The 21678-nt window shown below is 36.0% G+C and overlaps 2 protein-coding genes across 2 annotated transcripts; both read right to left on the minus strand.

Annotated features, from left to right (window-relative positions):
• Window positions 1-1160: 1160 nt before the first annotated feature.
• Window positions 1161-10513, minus strand: LOC110706518 (7-deoxyloganetin glucosyltransferase-like). The gene is made up of 2 exons (XM_021884436.1): window positions 9880-10513; window positions 1161-2276 (listed from the first exon to the last, which is right to left on the minus strand). Exons 1-2 carry the CDS (start codon window positions 10511-10513, stop codon window positions 1324-1326), a joined length of 1587 nt encoding a protein of 528 aa, XP_021740128.1. The 3' UTR covers window positions 1161-1323.
• Window positions 10514-14999: 4486 nt separating this feature from the next.
• On the minus strand, window positions 15000-20503 carry LOC110706606 (7-deoxyloganetin glucosyltransferase-like). Its single transcript, XM_021884548.1, has 2 exons — window positions 19730-20503; window positions 15000-16250 (listed from the first exon to the last, which is right to left on the minus strand). Exons 1-2 carry the CDS (start codon window positions 20244-20246, stop codon window positions 15313-15315), a joined length of 1455 nt encoding a protein of 484 aa, XP_021740240.1. The 5' UTR covers window positions 20247-20503; the 3' UTR covers window positions 15000-15312.
• Window positions 20504-21678: the final 1175 nt, after the last annotated feature.

Consider the following 21678-nt stretch of genomic DNA (forward strand, 5'->3'; position numbering starts at 1 on the left):
ACTTTTATCAGGTTACAAAGTACCCTACAGATTTCAATTCCAAAATTGAGAACCCGAATCGGAACCGAAACCTGCTACAACAAGTTCTCCATATTTTGCTACCCGGAATCGAAACCTCTTGCACAGGTTCCTAACAAGTTACGGTTCCGATTCAGGGCACCATGATTTTTTTACTCAACCCCTAATACGTACACTGCTAATTTGAATGGACCGGCCATATGATGCCATCCCCTTTCGACAACACCTCCACAAAAGTTGTGGCTATTAATATGGATAGTTAGCTGCCATTGACTAGTAAGAACGTAATCTAGTTACTAGCTCGAGCCACTACGTCAATTAATGCCACTCAATTTATATCTATTTGATTGATAACAATAATCAAGATTGGTGTAGTAGACTAGTATTTGAAAGCTCTCCTTTCACCCATGCGAAAGGAAAATCAATAGATACTAGTGGGGTGATGGGATTACATACATGCAATTGATAATTTGATATTGATGTCTTAAAAATAAAAAAGATAAATCAATAGAAGTAATAAGAGTTTCTTGACCCTATGACATCGCATGTTGTAGAGGTTAGTGTCGAAATTACAAATATAACACTAACCTTCTTCAAGATAGTGACTAAACTAATATAAGGTTGATTTGGTCTTATTTCATTATGAGATTTAGTTTTAGTATATCGTCCTTTTCCAAACAATGAGGTAAAGTTAAATCGAAAACATTATCTATGCTATGAATTAATTGAAATTTATGTGGATTTGTCAATAAAACCTAGACCATGAGTTATTAGCGATTAAATTAGGAAATTTTGTGTAGAATAACCCTAAAGATAGGGTCATTTGTGAACAACTACCCAAAATTTTTTTTATTTGTTTAGAACTACCCGCAAGTTTGAAAAAGTTTGGATAACATTACCCACTAACGTTTTTCGTCTAATTAAAACGTTATTTTGGCCCAATTTTTCACTTTTGGACTGATTCCAATTTCGGCTTTGGCATCCTTGTATTTGGAGCTTTGGGCAACATTGGCGGGCCCAAAGCTCTCATAAATCACTACAAAATTTATCATCGAAATTTATACTACGTATCATACTACTAGTATCTTCAAAGAGTCTGTTCCAATTTTTGTTTATCAATGATAGAAATTTGTACTTTCTCATTTTAAAATAAGAAAATGAACTCTTCAAATTGTGTGTTATGTAGGCAATACACACTAGACAGAAAATACAAACAAATGTTCACCAAAAATAAAAATGAAATACAAACAAATGCTAGTAATTCAAATTCTTCAATAAAAAAAGTCCTTTAACAAGTTGTAGAGTTCAATCAAATTTATATTGTGAAGATTGAAGGACATCGATAACCTTGTCCAAATTGTTGTAAGAAGATCCATTTGGAGCAGTAACAGCCTCATGAGCTAGTCTTTTCCACTCCATCACCTTTTCCTTCATCTCCTTCCCTTTCTCTCCATCCATCAACTCTCTCACTTGTCCCTCAACTTCACTCCTCTTCACATTCACATCAATTTCCATCCCGATCCCCCAACCGTTGCAAGAAAACCAACAATTAGTCTGTTGCTCCGCGAAGAATGGCCAACAAACAATAGGCACCCCATTGATCAAAGTCTCTATTGTCGAGTTCCAACCACAATGAGTCAAAAACCCTCCAATCGCGGGGTGAGTCATAACTTGCTTTTGATCACACCAGCTTGTAATAAGTCCCTTATCTTTCGTCTTTTCTAGAAACTCCGGTGGTAGAACAGCTGAATCTCCAATGACTAAATCAGGCCGAGTAATCCAAAGGAAAGGTTTTTCACTATTAGCAAGTCCCCAAGCAAATTCAATCAATTGATCATTAGTCATAACAGTAACACTTCCAAAGTTAACATACACAACAGAGTTAGGCTCATAAGAGTCGAGCCATTCGACGCAACGTGTGTCCTCTTTCCATAAACTCGTACATATTTCTTTAGTTTCATCTTCATTGCAACTTTCAATGTTTTCGAGGAGGAGTTGCAATGGACCGACGGTGTAAAGGGGAGGGAAATCGGAGGAGAGAGCTTCAAGGACATCGTGTTCCAACACATCATAAGAGTTAAAGATGATCGCGGTTCCTCTTTTGATCCCGTTAACTAGTCGTGGAATATAACTAACCATAAGGTCATTAGGATCAGTACTTCTTACGAAACTTGGGAGGTCTTGCATTCGGATGTCCTTCATTGCAGGTACCCAATCTAAGACTGTTTGGAGATCTCCATTTGTAGCAAAGTTTTCGTCTACATAATAATTTTCATTGTAGATACACTAAATTAGACACTTTTGAAAGATAAACGAACCTTAAATAAACACGTACAAAAGTAATTACTTAGGGTCTGTTCTCATTGACTGAACTGAACTGAATTGAACTGAACTAAACTAAACTAAACTAAACTAAACTGAACTGAAATGAAATGAATATTTTATAAGAGAAGGAAATTAGGAGCTGAACTGAATTGAACTGAACTAAACTAAACTAAACTAAACTGAAATGAATATTTTATAAGAGAAGGAAATTAGGAGCTGAACTGAATTGAACTGAACTAAACTAAACTAAACTAAACTGAATTGAACTAAAATGAATATTTTATAAGAGAAGGAAATTAGGAGCTAAACTAAACAGAACTGAAAATAATCGTATGAGAACAGACTCTTAATTCTCCATCTAACAATACATTAAATTAATTAGGCGTCTAACAATACATGATATGTGTATCGTCATTTGTCAAGATCGGACCCTGTATAGCTAATCAAATTTAATGTCAACATAATTATATAATTTAGATATTGATCGAGGAAATCAAAACCCTATAGGCTATAGTTTGACAAATTGCGTAGAGTTACAACAAATGACAGCAACTTGGTTGCATAAGGTGAAATTTTTAATGTACTTTGGCATGCAACTATTATATTGACAACTACTCTGTATTATATAGTCGAGTAAATATACCACTACAAGACATACTTGAACATTCTAAATATCACTACTACCACGACGGCACGATATCACTCCCCATGCATTATTTAAATTATGTTTCGTAATTATAATTTCATCACTTATTGACTACAATGACTAGAGTTAAAAATGGGTTGGACTAGATCTAGTCCGAATTCATTGTCTACAAGTGGATCCAGATTCATGGATTTGAAATTTTCATACTCAAATCTAAATCTACAAATGTAACTTTTGTTTTTCACCATTAAAGTTAAAAATTATACTAGAATTTGTTGCTATTTGCTTTAAGGATAATCCTATATGTAGTCCTAAGTTGGGAATTTATTGACAATTCATGAGTAATTTGGTGTAATAAGTGTTTATTTAATGTATATTCATTCTTTCCATTTTTAGCTTAAGGGCTGCATATAACTTTTTCCTTAAACATATAATGATAATTTTTTGTTTTTTTTTTTTAATTTGGAAAGTCAAATTAAACAATGAATTTTAATTTACATTTATTTTTGAAGAAGAAATGAAATTTTTATTACATTATTAAAGGATAATGTCTTGTTTGATTCATGCAATGTCTTATTTAATTTTTTTTTTGAAACAATAGAGCATTTTATTAAAATTAAAGGAGATCCAATTCCATCAAAGTGGTGATCCAAGTCCAATGTTTTGTTTGATTCATGCAATGTCTTATTTGATTCATCTCCTTAATTATTTTCAAATTATTAGTTTTATGCATTTTTCAAAAATACATACGTAGGCATGTTAATGGGCAAAGAAATACTCCCTCCGTTTTTAAATACTTGTTCCACTTTTTTTTTCTGTCCGTTTTTAAATACTTGCTCCATTTCCTTTTTTAGAAAGCTTTTACAATATTTAATTCATTTCTCATACTTAGTGGACCAAACGTAATACTCTCTCTCCTCCTATTCTTCCACTACTTTTGTTTTTTACAATTTTTTATTCTCTCAACTACCCCACTACCTTCATATATTATTACTTCCTCCAATTTCTCCTAAAACTCCGTGCATGGAGAAATGGAGCACGTATTTAAAAACGGAGGGAGTACTCAGTACTCCGTATATTAAAACTCATTTTAGAAACTTCATACTCCACTAAAATACAAACATGATAATATTTTTTCTAATATCTATACTACAAACTACGATTACAGTATCTATTCTTTTACCTTGTGAATAATGGTGAATAATACGTTAAGCACATAATTACGAAACAAACAAATGCAACCTCATAGAGACACAATTGTATCATTTTTTTTTTTTTTTTTTTTTTTTGTGTGTGGTGTTAGAGAGCTACAATGCAATGTATAGTGGGTAATGAAAATCAATCCTATAATTTCCTGGAATCGGAGAATAACTCTAAGCAATCAAGTTATCCCTTACTCTCACAGTTATATTAGTTGTTTGGGTCCAATTTAGTCCAATTGGGCCTAAGCACTAAATGATCCAATTAAAAGCCCAAGGTCAAGGTTCAACTCTCCAATTGTGCTAAAGTCAAAGGTCAGCCCACAAAGCAAGCCAATTGGGCTAAGGCCCAACCTCTCCATGTATGATGAGGTATAAAAGCCATCATATTGATTGATTCATGGAGGGATTCTGATTCATTCATAGATTCATATGTTCATTCATATATTCTGATATATTCCATAAAAGCCTCAAGCAACAAACTCTCTTGCATAGTGTCCTCTTCTTACACATTGTACTGACTTTAGCATCGGAGGGGCCTTCCTCGGCAACACCCCCGAGGCTAGTTTACGTGTGTTTACTGTGCAGGAAACCTTGGGCCCAACATAACTTGGACCGAATCCAGCCTTCCCCACAGACGGCGCCAAATTGTTTGGCACGTCCGTGCAGATGATGCAGCACAGACGTGCCAAAGGTGCACGCCCGTGCTGCAGCAGGTCGTCTTAAACTGAGTTTCTGCCTTGGTCTGCACGGACGTGCCAACTTCAGCACGTCCGTGCAGACCTACAGTTTACCCGTTTCTTGTTTTCACCGTCCTCTTATTTTAGGGGGTAATATAAATAGCCCCTTTGGACCATTTTAGAGGGGTTCCCAATTTTTCCAGATTTTCATACTCCTCTTAGTTTGAAACACAAAAATCCTCAAATTAGCATAGATTTTAGTTCTTGTTTTGAAGGTTTTTCAATCCAATCATTGTAGAAGACAAGTTCCACCATTGTTAGTCAATTATTGAAGCTTCTAGTAATTTTTTCTTACTCTTTCTTTCTCTCTTCTATCTTTAATTCTTGCTTTTTATTAATTGTTTGGTTGTTCTTTGCATGTTTAATTGTTAGATTCTACTTAATTCTTAGTTTTAATTTGTTCATGAATTCCTTGAAATCTTTAATTGCTTTAACCTCCATGGATTGTGAGTAGTCTAATTTCTAGGGTTTGGGTGAACCCTCAATGTAATCACCAACACTTGTTGCATGAACTAATTTGTTAATTGTGGGGTGTTAATTAGTTGAGTTTAAGAGGTTTCATTGTTAATTCTTGTAATTGGCCATTGCTTGAATTATTTATCTAGCTTCCTCAACGAAGGATCGAGAGATGAACTTGAGGAAGCTCCCTTATGCTTGATTGACTTGATTTGCCATGAGAATAGGAATTTCTAGTCAAGGGAATTTGCATGTTATCGTGAGGATGTTTTAACACTTGTTTCTTGCCCATAATCACGAGAGTAGGTTATGGTTTTGATGTCAAGTAATCCCTCTAGCTTGAGAGAGTAGTTGGGTGCATTTGATAACTTCCCCTAATTTATCCCCTAAATCACCATTTCTATGCATGCTACTTGTGGTCCGTGATGAAGTTTAGTGGTGTAACCCATGCCCTAGGCCTTCTTAATATTGTTAATCACCTCTTAGAATTAGTTGATTTGAATTAGAATAGTGTGACATAATACCAACTTAAAACCCCCGACTTAATCTAGCTTGTTTAAACAATAACATTTGGTGGTTGATTCAACGCCTCTCATGGGTTCGACCCTTTCTTGCCCTTGCTACTAGTTGAGTAGGATCAAGTTAGGTCTTATTTCTTGATAGGTTGACGACGTCCTATCAACTATCGAGTTACCTTCTTGTCGTGCACAGCAGCGTCTACCCTATCTTGTAGGGTATCTATCAGCTCTACAGTGAGAGTCTGCTTGTGTACGAACTGAAAACAGGAAGACAAAAAAAAAAAATATAATAATAAATAAAAAAAATAGAGCTGAATTTCAGAGGAAATGAAGGCAAGGAAAATTACCTGCATCATCAGCAGTTGGTTAGACCTGGCTGGGTCAGGAACTGATCTGCTGGATTCGCCCATCCCAGCAGTGGCCTTCAGCGACCAGATCCTTGCCCTATCTACTTCGGACATGCCAGCAAAATCGCCGAAGTAGGCTGCAGCTCCTTCTCGGTTCTGACCCCATATGAGGTCCCAGATGTGGTCTGGGATTGGAATTCGGGGGGCCGAGAAACCCATTTCTCCAGATTGCAGAGTCTGGGAGGAAGGGAAGGATGACGATGGAGCTTGATTAGCTTTGGATGGCTCAGCATCATCCTTCTCAGAGGAGTCAATTACTATGACCTCCTCTTTTTCAGGGGTGAGGACGAAAGCCTCAACCTCTCTTGCGATGTCCGCCGTGAAGCCCTCAGCACTGGACATCACGGCATCCTTGTTTTCGTGCTCAGCAGCACTCGCCTTAATTTCTTCTTGGACCGCTCCCTTAGATTCGGGAGTTCTCTGATCCACCTCCATCTCAGGAGGTGGCGGAGGGGTCTTTTGAGGTGATTGGGGTGGTGGCCGGGGAACCCTCGGCGATCCATTGCCTTCCTCGGGTTCCCTTATTGCAACGCCGATGGTCATCGGCCTCCGCTGAAAGTCATGAGGGCCGATGATGGCCATCCTTCGGCGCCTTTTCAGAAGGGGCTGCTCGTCCATATCTGAGTCTGAAGACTCTCTTTGTATTTGGTCTTCGGGACGAACAGGAGCTTTCCCTTCTCTATGCCTGTTACTCTCTTCAGACTGTAACAGACAGGGGGAGGAAGAATGTGAGTAAAAAAAAAAAAAAAAGAAAGAAAAAAGAAAGACAAAGTTGTCTGAAAACTCACCGAGGTCTTCAGCAAAGCCTCGTCTTCTTCAGCTGCTCTAGCTGCAGCTTCTGCTTCAGCAGCTCTGGAGGACCCTTCTCCTCCTTCGCAAGCTTCGAGAAACCGTGCAACCTCTTCGGCTGTACGGGCAGCTTCAGCTTCTTCGTCCAGCAGCTGAAACCAGGGGTCTCTCTTCTTCCACCAAGGCTTCTGCCTCTGATACAGAGCAACAGCCTCAATATGGAAGTGGGAAGAGTTTAGATGAACTTCCCTATGCCTCGGCTCAGTGATAGACGGGGCCCGTTCAGTTACAACTCGTTCTCGGTTGACACCAAGACGAGCGTAGTTAATGCCAACGTTGGTCTCGTCCCGCTCTGAAAAAGGAAAGGGGAAAGGTTAGTTCAGATAGGTTGGCACAGCATGAAAAAGCGAAGCGAGAGAAGAAAAAGAGATAGTTAAAAAGCCTCGGCCCCAGCCGAAGAAGCTTACCATCCTTAAACTTTCGGCTGAGGCCAACAGCTGCTAGCATGTTCTCTTGGAAAACGTAATGCGTATCGGGGAGCCAAGTCTCCGGGATATGCTGCATTCGGCCACTGCCCCCCCGGTTCGGCAGCTTGCCGAAGATATGTTGCTGATCAAGGTTCGGATCCACCCCGTTATCTGCGGGGGGACCTAGACTTCCCATTTCGGGATCAGGCTCAGCGAGGTACCGGGGAGCGCTGAAGACGCAAGGGTGGCCCGGATCTGTGGGTGCCCTAACCCAAATCCATTGACCTCTCCAGTCCTTGTCTGAAGAGTCGTTTGGCCACATGGTTAGGTATTGGGGCCGGGACTCAATCCGGTACCACCCAGAACCATGGCTTCCGTGCCCACTTTGAATATTTGGCACTAGCCGATGGAGCTTTTTGAAGCAGTGCAGGTTCGGCACATACTTGAAGAACTTGCAGACCCATAAGTATGTCATCACCCTTCGGATGCTGGTGGGAGTTCACTGACATAGAGAGATGTTGTAATGGATCAGCAAGTCTCGGACGAATACGTCCAAAGGGAACCTCAGCCCGTACTGAAGCTGTCTTGTGTACACCCCCACATACCCCGGGGGTGGACGATGGATTCTATCGGATGCCGAGGGCATTCGACACCAATACCCATCAGCTTCAAAAATGCCGTAATGCAACTCAATTTGCTCGGCAAATCGATATTGATCGGCATTCTCCACCCACCATGGGTAGGGGCGGTTCTTTATCATGGCCGAAGCAACTTCGGCATTCTCCCATTCTGAAAACCCGGGGAGGATATCCCAAAGGACAGCGGGAACTTCATCATCCCGTCCAGAAGCGCTCGGCTCCTCCGTTCTCTGAGGAGGAGCCGAGGAAAGGGGAGTCGCCCTAATCCCTTCAGCAGGGTCAGACTCTGGCCTTTGTCCATTCCAGGTCCCAATCCTGTTCCTAGGATCGGGAATCGGCCTTGCTCTTCTTGGAGCACGGGCTCTACCTCTAACTCCTCTTGCCATTGATTATTTCGAAGAAAAAAGTCGAAAGAAAAGGGGAAGGAGTTCGAATTCGAAGAAAAATAAACTAAAATCAAAGGAATTTACCTTAATCTGAAGCGAAAGTTGCCGATTTACGAGTTCGTAGTGGCAAGTCTCAGTTTCTAAGCTTAATGCTCGGGGAATTTGCGAAGTTTTGATGCGGGTTCTTGGTTTCTCTCTCGAGAATTCTGGGTTTGTGTTGGTGAATAAGTGAGGAGAGATGACGCGCCTCTGTTTATATCTCCAGGTATGGGATACGAGGAGTCTGCGTTTTAATTTCTCTTAAATACTCCACTAAGTAACCGTTAAACACATGATCTTGTGATTAAACTGCCCATTATCCGTCCAACTTCCACAATCAACTGCCTTAACCGTTGTTATCTCATTAATTACGGTTTAAATTCAAATTTTTGGATTAATTAAATCATTTACTTCCCTCCTTTTCTGAATTAAATCAAACCCGACCCGTCATCCTTCCAAATCGGGTCTGGGGGGCAAGTTGTTTGGGTCCAATTTAGTCCAATTGGGCCTAAGCACTAAATGATCCAATTAAAAGCCCAAGGTCAAGGTTCAACTCTCCAATTGTGCTAAAGTCAAAGGTCAGCCCACAAAGCAAGCCAATTTGGCTAAGGCCCAACCTCTCCATGTATGATGAGGTATAAAAGCCATCATATTGATTGATTCATGGAGGGATTCTGATTCATTCATAGATTCATATGTTCATTCATATATTCTGATATATTCCATAAAAGCCTCAAGCAACAAACTCTCTTGCATAGTGTCCTCTTCTTACACATTGTACCGACTTTAGCATCGGAGGGGCCTTCCTCGGCAACACCCCCGAGGCTAGTTTACGTGTGTTTACTGTGCAGGAAACCTTGGGCCCAACATAACTTGGACCGAATCCAGCCTTCTCCATTTCAGCGGACCTTCGGCAAGGTCCCATTGTTTTCACCCGAAACATTAATGATAATAGTACTTCCTCACGAATAAATCGCATTTTGAATATAAACTATTTGATCTAATCTGATATGGCCTTGTATAAACTGATTTTTCCTAATCAATTCAATTAAACTTATTTTTAGATGTGAGCTTGACTTTTTGTATTATAATTTGAATTGATTAGCTATTATATATTTATATTGATCTATATGCATGTGATATATATGCAAGGACAAATTGAGGTACCCCATTCCTATAGACTGTATAATAATAATGTACATACGAAGGTCTAACAACACATACATATAAACAACTAATTGATTAGATTACCTTTGAAAGGAGTAAGTTCCAAGTCAATAAGCTTTTGGTACTGAGCATAACCCAAAAGACCACAAGCACTAGCAGTCCAAAACAAAACATCAGGAATACCAAACTCAACAGCTGCATCAACCATAAAAAACATGGCACCATCTGATATAATACAGCTCACAGGAGGCACATCACCGGCCTCATTAAGGCCGGCGATGAGCTCCTTAAAGGGTTCAAGGCAGTTGGTCTCGGTGGAGGCACACAGAGAAGGGACATCCTGAGAGGAGTCAGCATCAGTAGGGGGCAGACCATCCGGTATGGTTCTAAAACGAAATGTTGGGCGATCAGCCAGGGACTCAGGTCCCTGGGATCGCAGTAGGCGATTGTGATTATATTCGGTGTTTACGAATGTAATGTGGAATCCTTTAAAGTGGAGGATTTTTGTTAGCTGTAGCATAGGGTTAATGTGACCCTGAAGGGGGTATGGGATGCATACAGCATGGGGTTTTTGTCCATCAACTCCTGATATTAAAGCTATGTTATATTGTTTAAGCTTATATCGATCGAAGAAGATTAGACAAGTTGTGTTACGTTTGATCTTTCTCCTTTTATAGGAGTTATATGGGTGAAGATATATTATTGTAACGTTTTTCATTGGAAGTGTACGTACGTATGTTGTGAGCATGAAGGCGTCATCAATATTGATTAAATGTATTTTTATATTTGTTAGGTAAAGAAAAAGTCGGGTCATATTTGAAACTCTAATTTAAATTTGATCTCATAGCTTCATGCCTGTCAGATGCAACCAACAAACAAATAATTTATTTCCAACAAACATATAATTTAACTAAATTTTTTTTTGGACATTTCTTAACAATCAAACTCAATTATGACCTTATTTGTAATGACACTAAAAATGTTTGTAGACACCAATAAGAAATGCATACCCAACTAAGATACTTTGTATTTATTTGGGTATCATCTTAATTATTGGATGGTTTGGTTATGTTTCATACTCAGCTAATATATATTTTCTTTGATTTGAAGTTGTTTGTTTTTTTCATTAGCCTATATATTGTTTTCAATTTTTATTATATTGTTTATAATTATTTTATACCTCAAATAATTTAATTTATAAAGTATATGCTTAAAAAATACATTTTTAAACAAGTTTATATGACAAGTGACACTCACATACATGTGGCTAGAGGTGTCAATTTGGATAATCGGATGGAGTTTGGGTCGGTTCTATTCGGGTTGGGTTTGTTCGGGTCGGATATGTTCGAAACAAAATTATCCTTTTAACTCGGATCGGGTCGAATCGGATTAAATTCGAGTCGGGTCAAATTCGGGTCATGGTCTATCGAGTCCGGGTCGGGTCAATTTCAGATCAATTCACTTTCGGTTCGGATATATTTGGATCGGGTTTAAAACGGGTTTAGCCGGGTAACTTCGGGTCGGATGAATTTGGATCGGGTTGATTTCGGTTCGGTCAAGTTCGGTTCGGTCAATTTCGGTTCAATTCCTTTTTGTGTTTGGCTGGATTTTGGTCGAGTTGACCAAAGTCATATCCAAATAAGGTTATTTTTAAACTAGAGATATTGTTTAGTTTTTACCTTATTATTGGGTCAATATGATTATTAATTACGAAGCACGAAGTTTTAGTTTTCTCATTTGATCAAGTTATGTGTAATTTTTATCTTTGAGGAAAATTGATATTGAATAATTATCGATGACTTATCATACCTATATAAGTGAGAAGTGAGATCGAGCTAGTGATATATTGACGAATAATAGTTATATATGGTGATACATACAAAAAAGTATGTCATTTGGATTCAAGTGATGATTTTCCATCTAAATGAGCATGGAGCTGTTTAAAATCTCATGCCTTGTATTTTTTGTGAAGCCAAGAATTTTTTTTGGAAGTGCAAGGCTTTTGTTATTTTTGAGGAAGTCGTACCCATAAGATATTATTGGAGTCGAAACATTGCAATGATATTAAATGCAACGTATTTTGTATATGAAAATGAAACTACTGAAAAATACCTAAGTTTGAATCATTGGATTATGTATATGTAATATATTTAATTATTATAATGAAAATGTAAGCGCTTGAGACATCCTTTAAAACTTTATTTATTTTGCTTTCATAATTGTTTCTTATAGGTTGCATCAGACTAGTAGTAATGTGATTTATATTGATATAATTGGTTGTAGGTGTTAGAGAAAAGGATTATTAGTTCATAAAATATAACAGAATGGGAGGAAATTCATTAAAAATGACAATAGGCTTTAGGCAACATTTAATTAGAGCTTTACAAGCAAATCAATTAACTCCCGCTTAATGTTTAGGTTTATTAGATCTTGTGGCATTTATTAAAGCTTAGAAAGTAAATTAATATGATTGATATGTACATGAAGTAAACTTAAGACTCCGGATTATTTCTTTATAGTCAAAAAGTTAACTTATTAATAATTAGTAAATAATTAATTATGATCGGGTTAAATTCGGATCGGGTAAAAATCAAATCGAGTTAAAATCGGATCGGGTTAATATCAGTTCGGGTCAAAACAGATCGGATTAGACCGGTTATTTTTCGGGTCAATTTCGGATCGGGTTGAGCTCGGGTCGGGTCAAATTGGTTCGGTTTGAGTTCAGGTCGGGTCAAATCGGATTCAGGTTGAGTTCAGGTCGGATCAAATCGGTGTCGGGTTAAGTTCAGATCGGGTCAAGTTCGGATTCGGGTTGAGTTCAGTTCGGTTACAGATCGAGTTTGAGTCTTGAATTTCTCGGATCAAATCGGATCGGTTACAGTTCGAAACGGAAAATTTTTTTCGGGTCGGGTCGATTTTGACACCTCTACATGTGGCTTGTTCTTGAGATTTCGACTTTATTTTTTTACTCATCCATTAAGGCTTTAATTTTAATATGGACGGAGGTGTATGAAATGTTAGTTATTTATGTACTCTCTCTGTGTTCTTTTTAAGTGTTACAGTTTGACCGACACATAGTTTTAGGCAATTTAACTGACTTAAATAAAATAAGAGGTAAGTGGGGTAGTTGGAGTATTAAAAAATTGTAAAAAAAAATAGTGAAGTTAATAGTTTATTGAAAAATAATAAATTTGAGAGGAGAGATATATATAATTTAAAAAATCAGTAGTGGGTTTTTGGATGGGGATCATGAGAGGAGAGTGATATAATATTTTAATGTAGTTTTTTGTCAAAAAAGGAAGTGTAACACTTATTAAAACACTGCCAAATTTGGTAAGTGTAACACTTAAAATAACACGGATGGAGTATTTATTTTTTAACATATGTGAGATAGATTCATACATCATAATACAAGTATTACCATATATATTGCTAATCCAATTCCAATAATGTGCTGTCCTGTAAAATTATGTTGAAGTCGTCTATTATCGATCTATTGCATAATTTTGTTTAAAGAAAGTCGGCTTTCACAAATTCACATGAACGACTTCATTCTAATCAATGATTGTCTGCTCATTTGGTTGACAACTTGACACTAACGTTTCAAAATTTTCTTTTACTTTATCTTAAATTTTTTATTCGGTGATTGATCCTTCTTTTACATTGTGTCTGTCTTATATGGAGGAGTATACGTACACAGGTTGACCTTTACAAAATTAAACTTACAAAAATGAGTATAAGTTAATATGATTAAAATGAAAATTTGGTTTTTTTGCACTAATGTATATTTCGAGACAAATTATACAATAAAACATGATTGAACATGATTTTCTTATATATGAGCTACAAAAGATGGTTACACGAGGTTATATATATCAATATATATATGGTTGAGATTATTTAGTGTAAAGTTGAAAATATTGTAAACTAAAAAGTAATAAGGGATTTTATAGCTAATAATATTTCTAGATTTGATAATGATTACTCCTGCATAATTAAGATATTACAGAGTATTAATAAAATAAAACAACATATATATTACTCCGTATAAATTATAGGAGTCTTTCTAAAAAAATATAAATAAATAAAAATTATAGGAGTGATACAACTTTATGGGGCCCGGTAAAAAGATGCACACTCAATACAAAATTACAAGCAGAAGCACAATGATTTTATTTTCCCTGATGTGTTGTAGAATGGGCAAATACTTTCAAAGTTGAGCAACCACAATAATATGAACAACATATAAGTTAATACTTTCTTTTATTCACGTTTATCAATGCACTTATTCAATTATTAATATCTTTAACTATCGATAAGCAAATATTATGAAAAGTTGTCAAGTTGATATTTTGAAAATATATAACATGACGAATCTAACAAGATCCCACATGACTATATTGCTCCCACAAGATCCCACATGATTAAAATGAAATTTTGAAAATATTAATAACTAACCAAATATTAATAACTACATATCAACATATAAGAACTAACCAAATTCTGAAAATATTGCTCCTACTTAGGATGAAACTTCAAACCGAAATAAAACCATATTAATTCGGTTTCGGATTTTTCTACCCTAACACACCATATTATTATTAGGTCCAAACAAACTACATCGTTTTGAATTTGATTTTTTTTTTATTTTTTAATAAAACAAACAAACAAACCGCATTGCAATATTTTGGACTTAGTATTTTGGGCTTTAATTGGTAACTTTTTTGGGCCTGACAAACTAACCTGTTTTTAAGCCTTATATAGCAGGGCTGAAAATTAGATTTGGGCTAAAATTCAGATATGGGTATGTATTTCGGTTTTCCAAATCTTAAAATTGAAACCAAATCGCATTTTTTACATTTCTGAAACCACACCGAACTATATTATTAAAATAATAATAATAAACCCGAACCACATTACCTATTTTGTTTGGTTTGCGGTTCAGTTCGGTTAAGTTTTATACCGTTTTAGTTTCAACCTACTCCCACTTCCTTTGCTTTATTTTCAATAAAAGGGGCTTCGAATGGTCGAGCTTGTTGATTAGTGAAACCAGAGTTCGTTTGTGGCTAGAGGTTCATTTGATCATTTCTTATGGAGCCCAAGCATTTAACGTGACTTTTAAAATTAAATTAAATTGGCTATATACAAGTATTCCAAGTATATAAATATATTTTAGGATGACAATGGTGCAAATATCTTGAGCTTAAGTATTAACATTTCTTATTAGGGAAAGGAAAATAGCAATATTATACAAATTCATATAAACAACTTGTGCAATAATGCATGAAGTTAAACAATTGGTAGGATAAAAGTACACAAAAAATAAGGTCACAAATTGGTGCAAAGATAAAACATACTTGAATTCTTAATGATAGAGTATAAAACATGTTTCTGAGCCTCAACCATCAGCGCAACTTACTTTATCACTTAAGAACCATTTGAATCACACAAATCACTAGCACTTCGTCCAACAACCCGCATAACTAGATCTTAGATCAAATTTTCCTAGGACAATAGCTAGGACTCTAGCACTTTGATGACCTTGTCCAAATTGTTGTAAGAAGACCCATTTGGAGTAGCAACAGCCTCACTAGCCAACCTTTTCCATTCAATAGCATTCCTCTTCATGTCCTTCCCTTTCTCTCCTGCCAATAACTCTCTCACTTGCCTCTCAACTTCACTCCTCTTCACATTCGCATCGATCTCCATCCCAATCCCCCACTTGTGGCAAGAAAACCAACAATTAGTCTGTTGATCCGCGAAGAAAGGCCAACAAATAATAGGCACCCCACTAATCAAAGTCTCAATTGTCGAGTTCCAACCACAATGAGTCAAAAACCCTCCAACCGCGGGATGAGCCAACACTTGCTTTTGGTTACACCAACTAGCAATTAGTCCTCTTCCTTTCGTCTCCTCTAGAAACTCCGGTGGGAGACTAACCGAATCACCTGTGACTAAATCAGGCCGCGCAATCCAAAGAAAGGGTTGGTTGCTATTAGCAAGTCCCCATGCAAATTCCATCAATTGATCATTAGTCATAACAGCAATGCTTCCAAAGTTAACATACACAACAGAATTAGGCTCATACAAATCAAGCCATTCGAGGCCACGTGTGTCCTCTTTCCATAAACTCATGCTAATCGTTTTAACAACTTCGTCATTTCCACCTTTACTTGAATCATGTAGGAGCTGCAACGGGCCGAGAGTGTAGAGGGGTGGGAAATCAGTGGAGAGAGCTTCGAGGGCATCGTGCTCCAAGGCATCGAAAGAGTTTAAGAGGATCGACGAGGCTTGTTTCAACTTGAGGATCATTCGTTGAATATAATGGAGAAAAAAATCATCAGGATTAGTGGTTCTAATAAAAGTTGGGATGTCCTTTAATTGGCAACTTCCCTTCATTGCAGGAACCCAATCTACGACCGTGTTAAGGTCACCATTTGTAGTGAAATTTGCATCTGCATATACAATAATTATCCACATTAACACACTATAAATCAGCAATTAACATTAAGGATAACATTTTGTTATTACGGAGTAATACAGTGGAATTTGAGTCTAGCTCTTTTAAAGTGAGTAATTATCTAATAAAACTCATATTTTGCGAGAAAATACCTTATAAAAAAAATGTTGTAATAAACTACCTAATAAAGGTAAAATGTTGTAAAAAAAAACTACCTAAGAAAAGGTAAAATGTTTTGAAATACTACCTATACTGAATTTTCACCGTTGATCGACCTCACAACACTCTCAAAACCACTGCTTTCATTCCCAAAACTAACACATGCAACTTGCTTGCAATCGTGTCCACCACATCTAAACTACCTTTCAACCCTAAAACCACACCACCTCTAACCCTAAAAACCACCATTCTGAAGCACTAATCTACCCTGACCAACTCGGAATATCCTTCAACCACCGCGAAAATAACCGTACCTCCTTGAAAACCAACCCTCACGCTGGTTTTGGGGGTGTTCTAAGGTGGATCAACATCATAAAATTAAATCAACGATAGAATTTCGGTCTAAGGTAGTACTACTTCCGTTACATATTATTTGCATTGATTAGACATTTTTCCTCTCTACTTTATGTCAACTCGTTGTAAATAATATGAAACGAATGTAGTATATTACAACATTTTATCTTTTATAAGGTAGTTTCTTACATTTTTTTTTATTAGGTAGTTTCTCACAAGTTTTAGGTTGTATTAGTTAATTTTTGACAAAAAATCTCTTTTTACTATTTATATTGGAGTAGCTTTTAATTACTCCTTATCTTACCGTAAGTTTCATAAGGATAGCATTTTTAGAGTAAATTACAAGCCGTGTACAATGATTATAGTATACCTGGATATTTTTAAAAGTTTGCCTAAAGTTAAGGCATAGTTTAATAGAGTGCCCCACATTACATATATTAGAAAGTGAGTGAGAGTGAGAGAGAGAGTAAAATAATTATTGGCTGGATTTCACATACAAGTAGATCAAATGATGAGTTGAGACAAATATTTAGATATTGACCAAATATGTAAGATAAATATTTAAGAATGTATGGTGTACAAGTTCTTATGCTTAGGCAAATAACACAAGTGACCCACTTAGATTTGAACTCTCATGAGGACGTTTAATCGAGTCTTGATTGACCCACTTAGATTTGAACTCTCGTGAGGTCAATCGAGTCTTGATTGGGATAGCAAATAAAGCCTATCTCTATTACAAATAATTAAATAAATAAATAAAACTATTTAATGAAACAATGATTTTGTTGAACATACTTTACCAAAACAAAGATCAGCCTGGACCAGATACAATTTGGTCCACGAAAGTTAAAGATAAAACCGTCGAGAAAGGCCATCTAGAGTATAGTAGATAATACTCTATTTGTCATAACACATTTTTGGCAACACTCCAAAAACAGAATACATAATAGTTTCACTCTAACAGCAAGTCAGCAAGATAGTTATCACCTCATCCTATCACAAATTTGTTCTTTGCTCGAGTATGTTCGGATGTGTATTCATAACGAAAAATATACTGTTGATGAAATGTTGGAGATATTATTTTTTTTATTTTTATTTTTATTTTTTACAATGGCGAAGATATTATTAATAGCTTAGGGTACTTTCAAAAGACTCCCTTCATTTTTTAAATGTTATTTTTGAGATTTTGCACTATATGTGACCTTTGACTTAATTTTTTTTTAACTAATATATAATGTATATGTTGATAGATTTGTCACAATTTCTATACATAAACTAGTTATTTTTTTTATAAAATTTTTAGTAAATAAAAATATTGATTGTCAAATTTGGTGTCTCAACAAATGTGCATACCTGAGTGTAGGATTTTCATTTTTTACACAGAGGGAGTAACTAATAATAGGGTTTCTCCAAAATCTTGGTCGTTTAGGCCGTAAATAGTCTAATTTCTTCGGAATTTAGACTATTTTCTACCATTTTTCCCTTAATTTTATTTAGTTTTTCAGTTTAGGTTTCAATAAATCTACACAAGTAGTGTAGATATTCGTCCGTCTCCGTATGGTGGAGTGTCTCCCTATGGTAGAGTCGTTAATTTTAATTAGTTTAGTTGTTCATTTATGTTTAGGGTTTGTTTGTGTGTTAGGGTTTATAAAAAAAAGGTAATCATGCATCTTTTGCAGTATTGTCAGTTCTTTGGTAAAGATTTGTTCAGGATCGCAACAGTTGTCAAGTTTTCAAATGCGTTCAAGCAAATCAGATGAAAATCATCTTTACGGCTACAACAAATTGTTAGACCGTCTCTCCAAAAATGTTGTATATTCCAGCGACGTGTGTGAGAGATGTACCACATTGCAAGATCTTTTCAACAATCGTAGCTTAGATGAAGAAAACCCTAATTTGATTCAATTTTATGTATTTGTTAATTTGGATTTTATTTGTAAATGTCGGATGGCTTTTTATTAATGAATGGATTTGTTTCAAAAAATAATAATAATAGGGACAATATTATCCGAACTTAACTTATTAAAATTTATGATAAACTAGCTAATAAAAAAATGTTGTAAGTAACTACTTCATAAAAGGTAATAAAATGTTTTAAGTTACTACCTTCAGCTGAATTTCTACCCTTGACCTAATTTTATGGCGTTGACCCACCTCAATACACATTCAAAACCACTAAGGGGGTTGATTTTTAAGGTTGTAAGGTTATTTTTGGGATGGTTGAAGAATATTCCAAGTTGGTGAAGGTAGTTTCGTAATTCGGGATGTTGGTTTTTGGGGTTAGAGGTGGTGGTTTCGAGGTTGGAGGGTGGTTTCAGCATGGTGGAGGTAATTTCAAGCAAGTTGTGATGGTTTTGGGGATGAAAGTAGTATTAGTTTTGGGGGTATTTTGAGGTGGGTCAACGGTGCAAATTTGATAAAGGTAGTTATTTACAACATTTTACCTTTAAATGGGTAGTTTCTTATAACATTTTACCTTTTATCAAGCAGTTTCTTACATATTTTTTTAATACATAGTTTCTCACAAAATTTGGGTTTTATAGGTATTTTTTGAAGGAAAAAAAAAAGTCCTAAATCTTACCACTTAATCATTATAAGCACCCTGTATAATTATAAGTTACATTTCATTTTTCTTATAGTAAATATTTTTGTTTTTATAATTTAATATTTGGATATGAATAATTAGAATTTTACAAATTCTTATATGTGTTGACAGGCATTATGGAGATTACTTTGTTAATGTTATAGGGGTTATTTGGTAAGTGTAGCATGACTTACTCGGTCAGTGATATAGGAGTTACTTTGTCCTTCTATTAGCGCGCAACTACATGGTGTGATCAACAACACAAAAAATGCGTTGTTATGATTTATGTTACTAGTAGAAGTATTTAATTGGGATAAAATCATGGTCGAAATTATGAATTGAATTGAAGCCAAAATATAAAGGCACGTTTGTATTACCTTTGAAAGGAACGATTCCCAACTCAACAAGCTTATGGTACTGAGCATAACCTAGAAGACCACAAGCACTAGCAGTCCAAAACAAAACCACAGGAACACCAAACTCCTTAGCTGCATCAATAGTAAAAAACATTATACCATCAGAAACCACACAACTTACAGTAGGCACATCGTCTGCCTCATTAAGGCAGGCGATGAGCTCCTTAAAGGGTTGGAGGCATTTATTCTCAGTGGATTCACATAGCGAATCCAAATTCTGTGAGGAGTTGGAGTCGCTAGGTGGCAGCCCATCCGGTATGGTTTTAAACCGAAAGGATGGGCTGTCAACCACAGCATCCGGCCCTTGGGCTCGTAGTAGACGTTTGTGAATATACTCGGTGTTTACGAAGGTGATGTGAAAGCCTTTAGAGTGGAGGATTTTGGCTAGTTGTAGCATTGGGTTTATGTGGCCTTGCAATGGGAAAGGGATGCATACAGCATGTGGTTTTTGCCCTTTAGCTTCTGATATTGAACCCATTTTTATGTGTTTTTTTCCCTTAAGTTTCAGCTTTAAGTGTGGTTGGAGATATCAAATGTTAAGTCCTTGCCTTTTATAGGATTTGAAGGGGTCATCATGCAATGAGCACGTGATTAATTATTTTATTGGCCATAAAAATAAGCTAAGGATCCAATCAATTATCAGTGCACAAGATGGCAAGTGAGTGGATGTGTATCGTCTTCATGTTAAATAAAGTGTGTATCTTGTTCATAATAAAGTTTATGTGATTGATTTGGCTACTTAATATGATGTTAGAAGACAAACCTAACCTAAAAACTAAGTTGATGGTTGAATCTAATGATTAGTGTATGCACTTTATAAGGCCCCTTTTAGTATGGACTTCTGGCCCTCATATCCAGCGCCACATATTTCACTTGCAATTGAAAGTGGATAGTGAATTTTCACGTTGGCAATACTATGTTAGAGGTCCAACTCAACCAAAAAAATTAGCTGGTTGAAGCTCATAATTGATTTATAGCTCTAGCATATAAGTTTGATATGATGTTAGAAGACAAACCTAACCTAAAAAGTAAGCCCATAATTGGTTTATTCATGTCGTACAGTGATCAATTATTATTTCTCCATTCGTTCTTCAATACAAGGTTTTTTTCATTTAATAATATAAACTCATATGAGGCATTGAGTTGAGGCCCATATGATGTTTGTTCCATTCAGTATATAAATTATGCACATTATGCTTAAAAAAATATGCACATCTCATTTGAGTTGCACAAAAAAAATTGTATACGTAGTTGTAAAAAATATGCATATTCAAGATATAGTTGACCAATGTTTAAGGCTATAAACCTTGTCATACAGATGTACAATTAAGAAAAATCAAATCCGTCAATATATAGTATCAAAGCTAGCCTCTATGCTCGAAAACTCTAAAACCTAAAAACTTAAATTTAAATTATTGATATCATGTGTGGAATTGATTTTCCTCAGTTGTATTTCTGTGTGACAAGGTTATATATATACAGCCTTATAAATAAATTATGCCTTAAATATTGGCCCAAATACTAAATACAATATTAGGGCTTAACAAGTAATGAAATTGAGAGTGAGGAGTAGCTCAAGTGGTTAGAGCTCCCCTCTCGGTTCTAGGTAATTTTAAGATCGATTCTCATCACCTGCCCTTGTGCTCTCTAAATACCAAAAAAAATAAAAAAATAAAAGGTTTACATTTGACAGGTGAGGGGGTACTGCATAAAATTGATGTTACGCTTATAAATAAGAGAAAACTTTCTTCTAATAGTAGAGAAATGGTTACTTAAATTAACAAATGAGTTTTTTTTTTTTTTAAACGGATGTTAGTCATGTAATAAATTGGGATTACAGTTGTTGACTTAATAAGGTTATTCGTATAAATCATTGAGGTTATTAGGAATTACGAATAAGAGTTATTCTA

The sequence above is a fragment of the Chenopodium quinoa genome, unplaced genomic scaffold (genome assembly GCF_001683475.1).
Source record: "Chenopodium quinoa cultivar QQ74 unplaced genomic scaffold, ASM168347v1, whole genome shotgun sequence".
Classification (NCBI taxonomy): Eukaryota; Viridiplantae; Streptophyta; class Magnoliopsida; order Caryophyllales; family Amaranthaceae; genus Chenopodium; species Chenopodium quinoa.